Raw genomic sequence first — 18,182 nt, forward strand, 5'->3', positions numbered from 1 at the left:
ATTGAGAGGATATTTCTGCATGGAACAGTAGGTGCGTTTGAGATGTGTGTGTGTGTGTGTGTGTGGTCACTGTATGTGTGTGTGAATGGCTGTCTATATGTTCATACATCCAAGTGTGTGTGTGTGTGTGCGTGCGTGCGTGTGCATGGTAGTTGTTGTCCCATAATGCTGGCTCAGTATGGTATATATGTGTTCCTCTCCTGGTACTGTGGAATGCTGGGTAGCTGATAGGGAGGTTATCTGGATGATATACTTTCTCGTCCTAGCCTCCATCTCTGAGCTGCTCACTTCCCTGGTAGACAGACAGAGAGATAGATGGTACTCTCAGATGTGTCTTTTGTCGAAAGTCTTGTCTTCTCTTCCTTGATGCCATCTCACTGGAAAATCTCCTGTCAGAAAAAATATATAAAATCCCAAATGGCACCCTATTCCCTATATAGTGCACTTATTTTGAAAAGGTCCCATATTGCTCTGGTCAAAGGTAGTGCACTATGTATGGTTTAATTTAGGACGCAGCCTGGGTCTTCTTGTCAGAAACAGAAGATAGACAACCAAAACCCCCTAAAGCTGTCATTTTCAGATCAGTCTATGCTAGGTTTCTTCTCTTTTTTGCTCTTGACTTGAAGTGAGTTAAATGCTTCCATTTGCTTGTCATTATTTGTCTCTTACTGATGTGTTTCAATGTTCAGTATTACGTCTTAAGGCTAACTAGCTCCAGCCACTAAATCTCCTCCTCTCTTCAACAGCGTTATTAATACCGTCTTAAAGTGGCTTAAAGTGTTTATTTTTCTTAGTGTTTCTGTATATTTCTGCCTTTTTCTTTGTCTTCATGAAGCAGCCATAATTTCTTCTGTGCTTTCCGTTTGTTCTATGTGGTTTTGTGACGTGTTTGTGTGTGTTCTGTTTATTATTGTTTCTCTTCATCAGATCGCAACAAAGCGTGGCCAGGTGGGGACCAACACTCTCTCTTATTGACCCCTGACCCCAAAGCCCCATCCTCCCAAAACGTTCCCCATCAACCTCCCCCATCGCGTTCCAATGCTCTCACTCTCTGTCCTGCACTGGGCAGGACACCCCCCCTCCCCCTCTTACCCTCTCAGTGAACCAAGACTCTTCCGAATAGCTTTCAGAAGACAATCACTAATCATATTAAACCCTGTCTCTTGATGCCATTGTGTGCCATCATGCTAAAGTAAAGAACGGTTAAACAATACCAACGTACCCAAGAATTACAGTAAATCAATCAATATTAACAAACAGTGTCATCAGAAAGTCACATTTCACATACAAACATCCTTACCTCATCAGCATCATCATAAATAGCGAAAGAGTTAGTGAGAAGGGCAGATCAGGGAGGGAGAATTTTGTTTCCTCTTCTTGTTTGGCCTTGGGTGGAAACAACAGAAAGAGCAGAAGGTTGGGAATAATACCCACTGAGAGGCCGATGATTAAGGAAACAGATACCCCCATCCGTAAACAGGAACTGCTGTGCGCTCTCTTTCGGAAAGGGGCAGCTGAGAACGCTGTAGTCACGGTGACCGAGGATAATCAGGGATGATCTGAGCTACTTTGATGTGAACACACACATCCTTTCAGCCCACGGCTCTTCTGAATGCTATTAGGGTACGGTTCACTCGCCATCTAGACGTGTTGAGACCCTGGACTGACGCCGGTGGGGGTTGACTTACCAGATTGCATGCCAGGGTAACCAGGTCTTCAGAGCATGACTGTTGCATGCCAGTGTGTTAGACCTAAAGCTCCCATTGGATAAGAAAAAGTCAACACGCCCAATCTGTGTGGAACCATGCTTCTGTTTTTTCTCTCTCTTTACTGAGGTATATTGTGTCCACGGAATACATATAGACTAAGTCATTATTGCCTCGGTCCTCACTTGAGATATGTGCATGTACTGTATAGCTCCAGCTGATCTGCCAATCTTCCCACTGATGTCAGTGTGTGATTTATTCAAAGGTGTGTACTCTAGTTCAGTATGTATCTCAAGTCATGATTCCAAACTGTACAGTGGAATAGATTGCACGGCGAGAGGGCGGAAAGAGGGCGCCAGCAGAGTCATGGACAGGTTACACATTTCTACAGAGTCCTTCTTTTGAGCCTCTCAGTCCTCTTTGACCCCCCCACACACACACTGGCTGTCTGGGCATTATTTGAATTTAGAAGCTCCAGTACCATCCATATAGATGGTCAAAGAGGACTTTTCTGATTTCTGCCGGTGTGAGCAGAGAGAGAGGAGGGGGAAAGGGAATTAGGGGGGAGAGATGGACGCCCCAGGGCTTATCAACCTGCTGAGGAGATGTGACTGGACTCACACACACCAACAAACACGCTCACACACACGCATACACACACAAGGAAGGCCACACAAAGAAGCACGTAAACATAAAGCTCACGTAAATACAGTTGGGCAAAAAAGTATTTAGTCAGCCACCAATTGTGCAAGTTCTCCCACTTAAAAAGATGAGAGAGGTCTGTCATTTTCATAATAGGTACACATCAACTATGACAGAAAAATGAGAAAAACAATCCAGAAAATCACATTGTAGGATTTTTAATTTATTTATTAGCAAATTATGGTGGAAAATAAGTATTTGGTCACCTACAAACAAGCAAGATTTCTGGCTCTCACAGACCTGTAACTTCTTCTTTAAGAGGCTCCTCTGTCCTCCACTCGTTACCTGTATTAATGGCACCTGTTTGAACTTGTTGTCAGTATAAAAGACACCTGTCCACAACCTCAAACAGTCACACTCCAAACTCCACTATGGCCAAGACCAAAGAGCTGTCAAAGGACACCAGAAACAAAATTGTAGACCTGCACCAGGCTGGGAAGACTGAATCTGCAAGCAGCTTGGTTTGAAGAAATCAACTGTGGGAGCAATTATTAGGAAATGGAAGACATACAAGACCACTGATAATCTCCCTCGATCTGGCGCTCCACGCAAGATCTCACCCCGTGGGGTCAAAATGATCACAAGAACGGTGAGCAAAAATCCCAGAAGCACACGGGGGGACCTAGTGAATGACCTGCAGAGAGCTGGGACCAAAGTAACAAAGCCTACCATCAGTAACACACTACGCCGCCAGGGACTCAAATCCTGCAGCGCCAGACGTGTCCCCCTGCTTAAGCCAGTACATGTCCAGGCCCGTCTGAAGTTTGCTAGAGAGCATTTGGATGATGCAGAAGAGGATTGGGAGAATGTCATATGGTCAGATGAAACCAAAATATAACTTTTTGGTAAAAACTGAACTCGTTGTGTTTGGAGGACAAAGAATGCTGAGTTGCATCCAAAGAACACCATACCTACTGTGAAACATCATGCTTTGGGGCTGTTTTTCTGCAAAGTGACCAGGACGACTGATCCGTGTAAAGGAAAGAATGAATGGGGCCATGTATCGTGAGATTTTGAGTGAAAACCTCCTTCCATCAGCAAGGGCATTGAAGATGAAACGTGGCTGGGTTTTTCAGCATGACAATGATCCCAAACACACCGCCCGGGCAACGAAGGAGTGGCTTCGTAAGAAGCATTTCAAGGTCCTGGAGTGGCCTAGCCAGTCTCCAGATCTCAACCCCATAGAAAATCTTTGGAGGGAGTTGAAAGTCCGTGTTGCCCAGCGACAGCCCCAAAACATCACTGCTCTAGAGGAGATCTGCATGGAGGAATGGGCCAAAATACCAGCAACAGTGTGTGAAAACCTTGTGAAGACTTAGAGAAAACGTTTGACCTGTGTCATTGCCAACAAAGGGTATATAACAAAGTATAAACTTTTGTTATTGACCAAATACTTATTTTCCACCATAATTTGCAAATAAATTCATTAAAGATCCTACAATGTGATTTTCTGGATTTTTTTTTCTCATTTTGTCTGTCATAGTTGAAGTGTACCTATGATGAAAATTACAGGCCTCTCTATCTTTTTAAGTGGGAGAACTTGCACAATTGGTGGCTGACTAAATACTTTTTTGCCCCACTGTACTTACATTTAAAGTCATTTAGCAGACGCTCTTATCCAGAGCGACTTACATAATGGTGCATTCACCTTATGATATCCAGTGGAACAACCACTTTACAATAGTGCATCTAAATATTTTAAGGGGGGGGTTAGAAGGATTACTTTATCCTATCCTAGGTATTCCTTAAAGAGGTGGGGTTTCAGGTGTCTCCGGAAGGTGGTGATTGACTCCGCTGTCCTGGCGTCGTGAGGGAGCTTGTTCCACCATTGGGGTGCCAGAGCAGCGAACAGTTTTGACTGGGCTGAGCGGGAACTGTGCTTCCTCAGAGGTAGGGGGGCCAGCAGGCTAGTGGTGGATGAACGCAGTGCCCTTGTTTGGGTGTAGGGCCTGATCAGAGCCTGAAGGTATGGAGGTGCCGTTCCCTTCACAGCTCCGTAGGCAATCACCATGGTCTTGTAGCGGATGCGAGCTTCAACTGGAAGCCAGTGGAGAGAGCGGAGGAGCGGGGTGACGTACTTAATAACATCTCTAGTTTTCCCTCCTGAGTTTTTCCTGAATGTGGTTCTTTTCAAGACTCAATGTACAGAATCAATGTACAGAATGTACGTTGAGACTATGGACATTATGTATTGATATTTGTTGCTTAGCCTACTGCATACATATTTACTAAACGGTACATTTTAAATAGTGTGTAGGACGATTAGTACACAGTATGTAGTTTTAGTAAGTAGTAGTCAAGACAGATTTTGGACACGGCCAATGTGTAGGTAGATTACTGTATTGACTCCACATTCACTGTCATTGACCAGTGTTCTTATGGCTCCTGAGGACAGTACGGTATATTGTCGCTAACAGGTTCTAAATCATTGCTGTTTAACCCGCCACTGTGGCAAGCACAGCTCCAATGGCTAGGACAGCACTGGTTCCTACAAAGAAGCGTGTCACTGATCAGGACTTGTTTCTTTGCGTCTTTTTCTACAACTGTGTATGTGTGTGTTATTCCACAGAAATACCAGTGGATAGTGGATCGTAGTCCTTCGTCCTATTATGTGATTGTTCCCTATACAGAAACCCTTTGAATTGCTCTTGAAATGTGATTTACTGTCCTACCCTGTGTTGCTAGGTACAGTATGTTTCTGTAGAATAAGCCATCTACTCACATGCATGTATTTTACTAACTCTACTGTACTCTACTGTACTCCACTAACCACTGAGTATTCCTCACTACAACCTGCGGGGATGGAAGGACATTTGATACATGTGTGCCTTAAAGAGAATGAGTAAAGAGAGAGATATTACTAAATATTGGTGTGTGTGTGTGTGTGTGTGTGTGTGTGTGTGTGTGTGTGTGTGTGTGTGTGTGTGTGTGTGTGCGTGCGTGCGTGCGTGCGTGCGTGCGTGCGTGCGTGCGTGCGTGCGTGTGCTGTGTGTGCGACAGAACAGAAGGTAAGGTAGTGGTGAGAGCCTGCGACAGAACAGAAGGTAAGGTAGTGGTGAGAGCCTGTGGTCCACAGCAGAATGTTCTTCTTCGTTCACTAACTGTGGTCTTGCTCTGTGCAGAGGAACTAAAGGCAAGGACATCAACACCATCAAGTCCCTCAGGGTGCTGCGAGTCCTGAGGCCCCTGAAGACCATTAAACGACTGCCCAAGCTCAAGGTGACTACATCTGCCACCCGTCAACTCCTCTCTGACACAGCAGAGAAGCCGCTTCCATGACCGGTTGACACGTTGCACACACCCACAAACACGCACACGGACGCTGCAGCGGCAGACAGTGGATTCCCGAACTCGCAAGTGATTGTATGAGAGATAAGCTAATGGGAGAGGATGGCGTGATGTAATGACTGATATCCCCAGTGTCTATCTTCATATACCAGTTTATCATCCTCCACCCGGCGACTGTTTTTATTTGACAAATGAGAAAAATGCAAATCCGTCTCACTCTCATCAGGACCACAGCTCCAGCTCTGATATTGTCTGAACCAGTCTAGACCAAAGTAATTGATTTATGGAAAGGTAGTTGATCAGACAAAGGTCATGGATCGGACCAAAGACAGCAGCAAATCCTATGAATTGAATTGATGTGTGATTGAGATGATTGAGATTGATCAGGGTTGGCAGGGAGATAAGCCCACTACTCGCTAGCTCTGGTCCAGGGCATTACATGCTGCTTGCTGATGCTGAAGGCTCAGTGCTGAAGGCTCAGCATCAGCAAGCTGCACATAATGCCCTGGACCAGAGCTAACCACTCTCATACAGTTAGATGCTTGGACAGTGGCATTTGTGACAGGTTGGTGGAAATACCTTACGTCGCAGAGCAGCTCTGTGAGTTACTGTCTTATTCATCCCCAGCTGATGCATATTCATTGGGCAGATTGCATACCTGCCATGACATCAAACCGCAAACCGAGTCATCAAACCGCAAACTGATCAACAGAGCGCTGTGAAGAGACTGCGTGTGCATGCTTGTGTGTGTGTGTGCGTATGTGTGTGCGGCCGGGTGTTTAAATGCATGTCAATGTGAGTTTGAGTGATTGTGTGTGTTTGTCTTCCCCTCCAGGCTGTGTTTGACTGCGTGGTCAACTCTCTGAAGAACGTGCTCAACATCCTCATTGTCTACATGCTCTTCATGTTCATCTTCGCTGTGATCGCTGTGCAGCTGTTCAAGGGCAAGTTCTTCTACTGCACCGACGAGTCTAAAGGTCTGGAGAAGGACTGCAGGTACATTACACACACTCTTAACCCTTACTAAATAAATACAGTACCAGTCAAAAGTTTGGACACAACTACTCATTCCAGGTGTTTCTTGATTTGTACTATTTTCTACATTGTAGAATAATAGTGAAGACATCAAAACTATAAAATAACACATGGAATCATGTAGTACAAAGAAATTCAAGGCACACCTGTTAATTGAAATGCATTCCAGGTGACTACCTCCTGAAGCTGGTTGAGAGAATGCCAAGCGTGTGCAAAGCTGTCATCAAGGCGAATGGTGGCTACTTTGAAGAATCTCAACTATAAAATATATTTAGATTTGTTTAACACTTTTTTGGTTACTACATGATTCCACATGTGTTATTTCATAGTTTTGATGTCTTCACTATTATTCTACAGTGTAGAAAATAGTAAAAATAAAGAAAAACCCTTGAATGAGTAGGTGTGTCCAAACTTTTGAATGGTACTGTAGCTTGAGCCAATTTACCTACAGTATACTAATACAATATTGTGCTACTCTCTCTTTTTTGCTTTCTCTCTCTCTCTTCTCTCTTTCTCCTTTCTCTCGCTTACTTTTTCTCTCCCTCTCTCTCCGTCGTTCATCAGGGGTAAGTTTCTGGACTATGACCGGGATGACGTGGCTGCTCAGGATCGTGAGTGGAGAAAGTACGAGTTCCATTATGATAACGTGCTGTGGGCCTTCCTCACCCTCTTCACCGTCTCCACCGGGGAGGGCTGGCCAATGTGAGTAGCCCACACCTCACACCAGCCAATAAGCTGCGGAGAGTGGCTCAGGCCAGCCAATTACTGGAAAGAACCCAGTCACATAATCACAGGCTAGCCAATCACCTACACATCACCTGCTCACATAACCACAGGGTAGCCAGTCAGCTTCCCGGGTAGACGAGAGGGTTCCAACGGGGTCCATCAACCCCTATTGAATGTACAGAGTGTCCTTTACAAGACGAGCATCCCAATTGACATCCATTTCAGAGGCCAAAGTGCCAATGATATGGAGGAAATGAATGCTCTCTGGGGGATGCTAGGTGGGGTGAGCTTCAGTGGGAGGTGTGTGTATATATGTGTGTATGTATGTATGTGTGTGTGTATATGTGTGTGTTTCTGATTGTGTGCATGCTTGCATTGCGTTAATGTTCAGGAGGAGACAGCGCTAGTCAGAGCTACAGTATGTCCCTCATCATTACCCTGATTTATATGGCATGTAGAATCTTCACGGTGTTGGAGTGTCTTATGCGCTCTCCTCAGCTAGTCAGTCATTATTCATCGCTCTCTCTCCCCCCTCTCTCGTTCTCTCTTTCTCTTTCCATATCATTAATCCCAAGTAATAATGCAGGGCTACGTGGTATGAGTTATGTAAAATGAGTTAACTAGCTGTTAGATGAATCCTTAAATCATAATGTCTCTATTCCCTGTAACCCAGCGACTAGGGCTTGAGAAGGAATAGCACATCTCTTCACTGTAAACCCCATTACTCAAAACCTTTGTGGAAACCCGTTGCACTACAATATCAGAGTACAGGTACAGACATTTTCTAACTCAATATGTTTTAGTTACATAATAAATATATCTTCTAAACTTCATATTTTTTGGTGCAGTAAGTGTAACGGGCGTCGTAAGGATTGGACCAAGGTGCAGCGGGAACGTGTATACTCATCTTCTTTATTCATTCAAAAGAAGGAAAAACAAACAAATCACGTATACAAAACAATGACCGACACTAAACAGTCCTGTCAGGTACACAGACACAAAACAGGAAACAACTACCCACAACATCCCAAAGAAAAACACCCCTCTTAAATAGGACCTTCAATTAGAAGCAACTAGGAGCAGCTGCTTCCAATTGAAGGTCAACCCCATAAACTAAACATAGAACTAGACATACTAGAAAAACATAGAAATATACTAACATAGAACATAGCCCAAAAACCCCGGAACACTCTAAACAAACACCCCTCTTACATAATAACATAGCCCAACAAACCCCGAACCACATAAAACAAACACCCCCTGCCACGTCCTGACCAAACTACAATAACAAATAACCCCTTTACTGGTCAGAACGTGACAGTAAGTGCGTTTCTTCATGTTGTTCATTACTACAAAGAAAGATCTTCTAAATGACCAAAATGTAAACGGAACTTTAAAATATATATTTTTTATATAATTTACTTGAAAAACATCATAAATGTTTAATGATGAAAAAATATACACTGCTCAAAAAAATAAAGGGAACACTTAAACAACACAATGTAACTCCAAGTCAATCACACTTCTGTGAAATCAAACTGTCCACTTAGGAAGCAACACTGATTGACAATAAATTTCACATGCTGTTGTGCAAATGGAATAGACAACAGGTGGAAATTATAGGCAATTAGCAAGACACCCCCAATAAAGGAGTGGTTCTGCAGGTGGGGACCACAGACCACTTCTCAGTTCCTATGCTTCCTGGCTGATGTTTTGGTCACTTTTGAATGCTGGCGGTGCTTTCACTCTAGTGGTAGCATGAGACGGAGTCTACAACCCACACAAGTGGCTCAGGTAGTGCAGCGCATCCAGGATGGCACATCAATGCGAGCTGTGGCAAGAAGGTTTGCTGTGTCTGTCAGCGTAGTGTCCAGAGCATGGAGGCGCTACCAGCAGACAGGCCAGTACATCAGGAGATGTGGAGGAGGCCGTAGGAGGGCAACAACCCAGCAGCAGGACCGCTACCTCCGCCTTTGTGCAAGGAGGAGCAGGAGAAGCACTGCCAGATCCCTGCAAAATGACCTCCAGCAGGCCACAAATGTGCATGTGTCTGCTCAAACGGTCAGAAACAGACTCCATGAGGGTGGTATGAGAGCCCGACGTCCACAGGTGGGGGTTGTGCTTACAGCCCAACACCGTGCAGGACGTTTGGCATTTGCCAGAGAACACCAAGATTGGCAAATTCGCCACTGGCGCCCTGTGCTCTTCACAGATGAAAGCAGGTTCACACTGAGCACATGTGACAGACGTGACAGAGTCTGGAGACGCCGTGGAGAACGTTCTACTGCCTGCAACATCCTCCAGCATGACCGGTTTGGCGGTGGGTCAGTCATGGTGTGAGGTGGCATTTCTTTGGGGGGCCGCACAGCCCTCCATGTGCTCGCCAGAGGTAGCCTGACTGCCATTAGGTACCGAGATGAGATCCTCAGACCCCTTGTGAGACCATATGCTGGTGCGGTTGGCCCTGGGTTCCTCCTAATGCAAGACAATGCTAGACCTCATGTGGCTGGAGTGTGTCAGCAGTTCCTGCAAGAGGAAGGCATTGATGCTATGGACTGGCCCGCCTGTTCCCCAGACCTGAATCCAATTGAGCACATCTGGGACATCATGTCTCGCTCCATCCACCAACGCCACGTTGCACCACAGACTGTCCAGGAGTTGGCGGATGCTTTAGTCCAGGTCTGGGAGGAGATCCCTCAGGAGACCATCCGCCACCTCATCAGGAGCATGCCCAGGTGTTGTAGGGAGGTCATACAGGCACTTGGAGGCCACACACACTACTGAGCCTCATTTTGACTTGTTTTAAGGACATTACATCAAAGTTGGATCAGCCTGTAGTGTGGTTTTCCACATTAATTTTGAATGTGACTCCAAATCCAGACCTCCATGGGTTGATAAATTGGATTTCCATTGATTATTTTTGTGTGATTATGTTGTCAGCACATTCAACTATGTAAAGAAAAAAGTATTTAATAAGATTATTTCTTTCATTCAGATCTAGGATGTGTTGTTTAAGTGTTCCCTTTATTTTTTTGAGCAGTATATAATGTAAACATTTACTTAACTAACCTCTGCCTAAACAAATTATACTTTATATGTGATATTACCTAAAGAAAATTGAGTTGCTTGAACTCAAATCAAATCAAATGTTGAGAGAAAAAATAAATAATTGTACTTACTAAGAATTTTGAGCAAATGTAATTTTTAACCCTTTGCTATGAGACTCAAAATTGAACTCAGGTGCATCCTGTTTCCATTGATCATCCTTGAGATGATTCTACAACTTGATTGGAGTCCACCGGTGGTAAATTAAATTGATTGGACACGATTTGGAAAGGCACACACCTGTCTATATTAGGTCCCACAGCTCACAGTGCATGTCAGAGATAAAACCAAGCCATGAGGTTGAAGGAATTGTCCGTAGAGCTCCGAGACAGGATTGTATCGAGGCACAGATCTGGCGAAGGGTACCAAAAAGTGTCTGCTGCATTAAAGGTCTCCAAGAACACAGTGGCCTCCATCATTCTTAAATGGAAGAAATTTGGAACCACCAAGACTCTTCCTAGAGCTGGCTGCCCGGCCAAACTGAGCAATCGGTGGAGAAGGGCCTTGGTCAGGGAGGTGACCAAGAACCCGATGGTCACTCTGACAGTGCTCTAGAGTTCCTCTGTGGAGATGGGAGCACCTTCCAGAAGGACAACCATCCCTGCAGCACTCCACCAATCAGGCCTTTATGGTATAGTGGCCAGACGGAAGCCATTCCTCAGTAAAAGGCACATGACAGCCCGATTGGAGTTTGCCAAAAGGCACGTAAAGACTCTCAAACCATGAGAAACATGATTCTCTGCTCTGATAAAACCAAGATTGAACTCTTTGGCCTGAATGCCAAGCGTCATGTCTGGAGGAAACCTGGCACCATCCCTACGGTGATGCATGGTGGTGGCAGCATCATACTGTGGGAATGTTTTTCAGTAGCAGGAACTGTGAGACTAGTTAGGATCGAGGGAAAGATGAACAGAGCAAAGTACAGAGAGATCCTTGATGAAAACCTGCTCCAGAGCGCTCAGGACCTCAGACTGGCACTAAGGTTTACATTCCAACAGGACACTGACCCTGAGCACACAGCCAAGACAACGCAGGAGTGGCTTCGGGACTAGTCTCTGAATGTCGTTGAGTGGCCGATTGAACCCGATCGAACATCTCTGGAGAGACCTGAAAATAGCTGTGCATCAACGCTCCCCATCCAACCTGACAGAGCTTGAGAGGATCTGCAGAGAAGAATGGGAGAAACTCCCCGAATACAGATGTGCCAAGCTTGTAGCGTCATACCCAAGACGACTCAATGCTATAATCGCTGCCAAAGGTGGAATGTGGAATAGTCAAGAGGTATAAATTCTTTCTGTAGGCACTGATAAGGATACAGTATGTGTTGTACAAGCATGTTGTGAAATAAAATGGTGAACCTGGAGAACTTTCTATTATTCCATGCTTTATAATAATACTCCCTGCTGTACTCAGTTATGGGAGGTGACAGATCAATATTGGACATGCTTTGTTCCAGTAAATGTATAGAATTTTATTTCACAACATGCTTGTACAACTCATATCCTTATCAGTTCCTTCAGAAAGTATTTACACCCCTTGACTTTTTTCACATTTTGTTGTGTTACAGCCTGAATATAATATAAATTACATTTAGATTGTGTGTCACTGGCCTACACACAATACCCCATAATGTCAAAGTGGAATTATGTTTTTAGAATTTTTTACAAATTAATAAAAAATTTGGAAATGTCTTGAGTCAGTAAGTGTTCAACCCTTTTGTTATGGCAAGCCTAAATAAGTTCAGGAGTAAATATTTCCTTAACAAGTCACATAATAAGTTGCATGGACTCACTCTGTGTGCAATAATAGTGTTTAACATGATTTTGAATGACTACCTCATCTCTGTACCCCACAGATACAATTATCTGTAAGATCCCTCGGTCGAGCAGTGAATTTCAAACACTGATTCAACCACAAAGACCAAGGAAGTTTTCCGTTGCCTCACAAAGAAGGGCACATAAAAATAAGCACGTTGAATATCCCTTTGAGCATGGTGAAGTTGTTAATTACATTATGGATGGTGGAGCAATACACCCAGTCACTACAAGATACAGGCGTCCTTCCTAACTCAGTTGCTGCAGAGGAAGGAAGGCCGACAGTGACTTTTAAACAGTTACATAGTTGAATGGCTGTGATAGGAGAAAACTGAGGATGGATCAACAACATTGTAGTTACTCCACAAAACTAACCAAAATGGCAGAGTGAAAAGAAGAAATCCTTACAGAATGCAAATATTCCAAAACATGCAAGCAATAATGCACTAAAGTAAAACGGCAAAGAAATTAGCTTCATGTCCTGAATACAAAGCGTTACGTTTGGGGCGAATCCAACCCAACACATCACTATTTTCAATCATGGTGGTGGCTGCATCATGTTATGGGTATGCTTCTCACGGGCAAGGACAAGGGACATTTCTAAAAATAAAAATTAACGCAACAGTGCTAAGTACAGGCAAAATCCTAGCGGAAAACCTGGATCAGTCTGCTTTCCAAGAGACACTGTGAGACAAATTCACATTTCAACAAGACAATAACCAAACCTAAAACACAAGGCCATTGTCTTGCTTACCAAGACAACATTCAATGTTCCTGAGTGGCCTAGTTACAGTTTTGGCTTAAAATCGTCTTGACAATCTATGGCAAGACTTGAAAATGGCTGTCTAGCAATGATAAACAAAGAACTTGACAGAGCTTGAAGAATTTTATGAAGAAGAATGTGCAAATATTGCACAATCAAGGTGTGCGAAGCTCTTAGATACTTACCCAGAAAGACTCACAGCTGTAATCGCTACCAAAGGTGATTCTAACATGTATTGACTCAGGGGTGTAAATACTTATGTATATAGAAGATTTCTGTATTTCATTTCCAATACATTTGCAAAAAAAAGAAAATCACTTTGTCATTATGCCATATTGTGTGTAGATGGGTGGGAAAAAATTGACAACACAACAAAATGTGGAATAAGTCAAGGGGCATGAATACTTTCTGAAGGCACTGTATGTGCCCTCCCTTGCCTGCCACCTGTATTGGCTATAACAATTAAGCTGTTAGGATAGGATAAACTGTAATGTCCTCCAGAGGGAAATTGTCTTAGACACCCAATATTGCTGTATACAAAAGCACTGTACATTACTTAACATATGCACAATAGTTGCATGTTTGTCTTCTTAGTTCAGTGTAATTGGCATTGTCTCATGTTTGTGTAGACCTGGGGTGAAGTTTCCTCTAGATATGGTTCTAGGATCAGCTTCCCCACCCCCAATCCTAACCCTAACCATTAGTGTGAAAAATGCGAAACTGACACAAGTTCAGCCACTAGGGCCACATTTACCCTGCCCCTTTTCACCTATAAATGCCTCTGTGTTTGCCTGTTCTCTCCAGGGTCCTAAAGCATTCTGTGGATGCCACCTATGAGGACCAGGGTCCCAGCCCAGGCTTCCGTATGGAGACCTCTATCTTCTATGTGGTCTACTTTGTGGTCTTTCCCTTCTTCTTTGTCAACATCTTTGTGGCTCTCATCATCATCACCTTCCAGGAACAGGGAGACAAGGCCATGTCAGAGTGTAGTCTGGAGAAGAACGAGGTACACAAACACACACACAAACACACACACACACACACCTTCCAGGAGAATGGAGACAAGGCCATGTCAGAGTGTAGTCTGGAGAAGAACGAGGTACACAAACACACACCTTCCAGGAGAATGGAGACAAGGCCATGTCAGAGTGTAGTCTGGAGAAGAACGAGGTACACAAACACACACACAAACACACACACACACACACCTTCCAGGAGAATGGAGACAAGGCCATGTCAGAGTGTAGTCTGGAGAAGAACGAGGGACAATATGCTGTCTGAACACACGCAATCACACACAAAGAGAGAAAGACACCAGATACACACAAACACACACACATGGAGAGAAAAACACACACACATACACACACACACAAACACTGAAAACTAGTTGCCTTGTACCCAAAAGGTACTTTTTGATTCAACTTGCACAGACAGTTATTAATACAAGGCCAAGTCATTCCTGCCAGTCCTCTGTTGAAACCGGCCCAGTGTTGGATCTCTCAACACCTGTCACAGCACCTGTGGACTTATTTCAGCTGATTTCCATGCTAGCCTGTTTTTTCCCTCAAAACACATCAACACAAAAGAACAGCAACACACCAGTGAAGCAACCAGCCCAGTGTAGTCCATCCAGCTCTCTCTATTTCCTACATCATAGAGAGTTTCACTTAGTGTGTCTCAAATGGCACCCTATTGCATGAATGGTGCACTATAAAGGGAATAGGGTGCCACTTGGGACACAGATTCTGTGCTTCAGGTTGGTAAACTACTGGCGAGTGATCAGAGAGACTGGTTTTGCTACCTTGTGTCAAGATATTAAACACGTCTGGAAACTGTTGGGATGCATGCCAGAGCCTGTGGGACGTTAGTTTGATGTTTTTCATTTAATTGTACCTTGGTCCTTACTAGGGTTGCAAAATTCCCGGAACTTCCAATAAATTCCCTAGTTTTCCCAAACTCCTGATTGAAAAAAAAAAGAAAGTGGATTTCTTCAAAGTTCCCGGAATTTTGTAGCCTTCGTTGTTACTTTATGTTTTGCTTTTTTTTATACTAATTATCAGGGTTTGAACAATATCAGATCTGATTAGGGAGATGAGTGAGTTTCACAAACTCTTACATAAGATACTTCTAAGATAATTTTATAATGATTTTTTTATGTACTTTGTTCCCTCCCTCCCTCTATCCTGCCTCATCCCTCTTTGTCTCCCTCCGTCCCTCCCACCTCCAACACAGAGAGCTTGTATTGACTTTGCCATCAACGCCAAGCCTCTGACGCGCTACATGCCAGCAGACAAGCAGTCGTTCCAGTATAAGATGTGGAAGTTTGTGGTGTCGCCGCCCTTTGAGTACTCCATCATGACCATGATTGCACTCAACACTGTGGTGCTGATGATGAAGGTCAGTGGTGGTTGTGAAATCTGATCCTCGATCTGTTGTAAGGGAAAATGTCTACCTTGAGCGGGATAACTTTTGGGAGAGGGTTTTGGAATGAGTAAGCAGTATAATTTGGAAGGATACGTTAAACATATCCATTGTTGACGTACAAGCTAGTTTTAGGAGCAGCTTCTCTGTTGCTAATACCCTTAACTACATGGCTGATCCAGCTGGCTTATCTCCAGGTGTTGACCTGTACAGGTCTGTCAGACTGAGGGACGGTGTTTTACACACAAACACACACACACACACACACAGACAGCACACAGTAGTGTAGAGTACGATGTTAACATAGCATTCCATAAAATAAATCAATGTTTAACATGCTGAGAGTACAATGCACTGATGCATAGAGAATATTCTTATCTTGCTGCCCATTCATTCAGTTGGCTGTCTCAAACAAAGGACTGGGTAACGCATCATGTACAGTGATAATGGCGCCGGAGGGGATGGCTGCCGTTTTACGGGCTCCTAACCAACTGTGCTATTTTGTTTGTTTTTTCGCCTTGTTTGGAACTAATTTTGTACATAATGTTGCTGCTACCCTCTCTTATGCCCCAAAAAAGCTTCTGGACATCAGTACAGTGATTACTCACCTCGAAGTGGACGAAGATTGTTTCTTTAATGAGTCTGACACGAATGATATACTGCTTTGTCGAGACAAGGCCCAAATCCCTGTCATGCGCGTGAAGAAAAGATGGAGAAAAAAGGGGAGGAGGGCGCGGTGCCTTGTAAGAATTCGCAGACGAATAGGTAAATCACCACTTCCCTCTGTATTATTGGCCAACGTGCAATCATAGGAAAACTAACTGGACGATCTACGATTAAACTATCCTACCAACGGGACCTTGAAAACTGTAATATCTTATGTTTCGCCGAGACGTGGCCGAACGACGACACGGATAATATAGAGCTGGCTGGCTTCTTCGTGCATCGGCAGGACAGAGCAGCTACGTCTGGTAAGACGAGGGGCCGGGGTATGTGTCTATTTGTCAGTAACTGCTGGTGTGCAATGTCTAATATTAAAGATGTCTCGAGGTATTGCTCGCCTGAGGTAGAATACCTCATGATAAGCTGTAGACCACACTACCTACAGTACCAAGAGAGTTCTCATCTATATTATTTGTAGCTATCTATTTACCACCACAAACTGATGCTGGCACTAAGACCACACTCAACGAGCTGTATAAGTCCATAAGCAAACAAGAAAAACTGCACATCTAGAAGCGGCGCTCCTACTTGCCGGGGACATTATTTCAGGCAAACTTAAATCCATTTTACCTCATTTCTACCAGCATGTCACCTTTACTGGGGCCCCTCAGGGGTACATGCTTAGTCCCCTCCTGTACTGCCTGTTCACTCACAACTGCGTGTCCAAGCACGACTCCAACACCATCATTAAGTTTGCTGAAGACACAACAGTGGGAGGCCTGATCACCAACAACAATGAGACAGCCTATAGGGAGGAGGTCAGAGACCTGGCAGTGCGGTGCCAGGACAACAACCTCTCCCTCAATGTGAGAAAGACAAAGGAGCTGATCGTGGACTACAGGAAAAGGAGGGCCGAACAGGCCCCAATTAACATTGACGGTGCTGAAGTGGAGTGGGTCGAGAGTTTCAAGTTCCTTGGTGTCCACATCACCAACGAACTATCATGGTCCAAACACACCAAGACAGTTGTGAAGAGGGCACGACAACACCTTTTCCCCCTCAGGAGACTGAAAAGGTTTGGCATGGGTCCCCAGATCCTCAAGAAGTTCTACAGCTGCACCATTGAGAGGATCCTGACTGGTTGCATCACCGCCTGGTATGGCAACTGCTCGGCATTTGACCGTAAGGCGCTCCGGAGGGTAGTGCGTACGGCCCAGTACATCACTGGGGCCAAGATTCCTGACATCCAGGATCTACAGTATATACTAGTCGCTGTCAGAGGAAGGCCCCAAAAAATTGTCAAAGACTCCAGTCACCCAAGTCACAGAATGTTCTCTCTGCTACCACACGGCAAGCAGTACTGGAGCGCCAAGTCTAGGACCAAAAGGCTCCTTAACAGCTTCTACCCACAAGCCATAAGACTGCTGAACAATTTATCAAGTGGCCACCCGGACTTGTGTACTATAGGTGTGTGTGGGTGTGCGTGTGACAGATTGACAGAAAGATGAGGAAAGAGGGGAAGGATCACTTTCACAAGTATTGCAATGGTACAGTATGTCTGTAGGACATTGGAAATGGGCATGCCCATTATCATTTCACTCATGTTCAGTGGGAGTGAAAGTTGACCTCTGACGTCTTCCTGACCTCTGCCCTCAGTTTCACGGTGCTCCGGAGCTGTACGAGGCCATGCTGAAGTACCTGAACATCGTGTTCACAGCTCTCTTCACACTGGAGTGCATCCTCAAGATCATCGCTTTTGGACCACTGGTGAGCCTGCATCTGTCACGACTTCCGCCGAAGTCGGCCCCTCTCCTTGTTCGGGCGGCATTCGGCGGTCGACGCCACCGGCTTACTAATCACCACCGATCTATGTTTCCCTGTTCGTTTTGTTTTGTCTTAATTATTACACACCTGTTTTCTATTCCCTGATTATGTTCCTTATTCAACCCTCTGGTT

At 44.5% G+C, this 18,182-nt stretch overlaps 1 protein-coding gene across 1 annotated transcript in view; it reads left to right on the forward strand.

Moving 5' to 3' along the window:
* The window catches only part of cacna1bb (calcium channel, voltage-dependent, N type, alpha 1B subunit, b), a 219,981-nt gene that overhangs the window by 160,425 nt on the left and 41,374 nt on the right, over positions 1 to 18,182 (forward strand). The window contains exons 27-32 of the mRNA XM_045689930.1: positions 5,531 to 5,627; positions 6,532 to 6,692; positions 7,296 to 7,433; positions 13,944 to 14,145; positions 15,375 to 15,539; positions 17,883 to 17,993. Coding sequence (XP_045545886.1) covers positions 5,531 to 5,627; positions 6,532 to 6,692; positions 7,296 to 7,433; positions 13,944 to 14,145; positions 15,375 to 15,539; positions 17,883 to 17,993 — 874 coding nt within the window. The remainder of the gene's footprint in view (positions 1 to 5,530; positions 5,628 to 6,531; positions 6,693 to 7,295; positions 7,434 to 13,943; positions 14,146 to 15,374; positions 15,540 to 17,882; positions 17,994 to 18,182) is intronic.

This window comes from Salmo salar, chromosome ssa11 (assembly GCF_905237065.1).
Source record: "Salmo salar chromosome ssa11, Ssal_v3.1, whole genome shotgun sequence".
NCBI classification, from domain to species: Eukaryota; Metazoa; Chordata; class Actinopteri; order Salmoniformes; family Salmonidae; genus Salmo; species Salmo salar.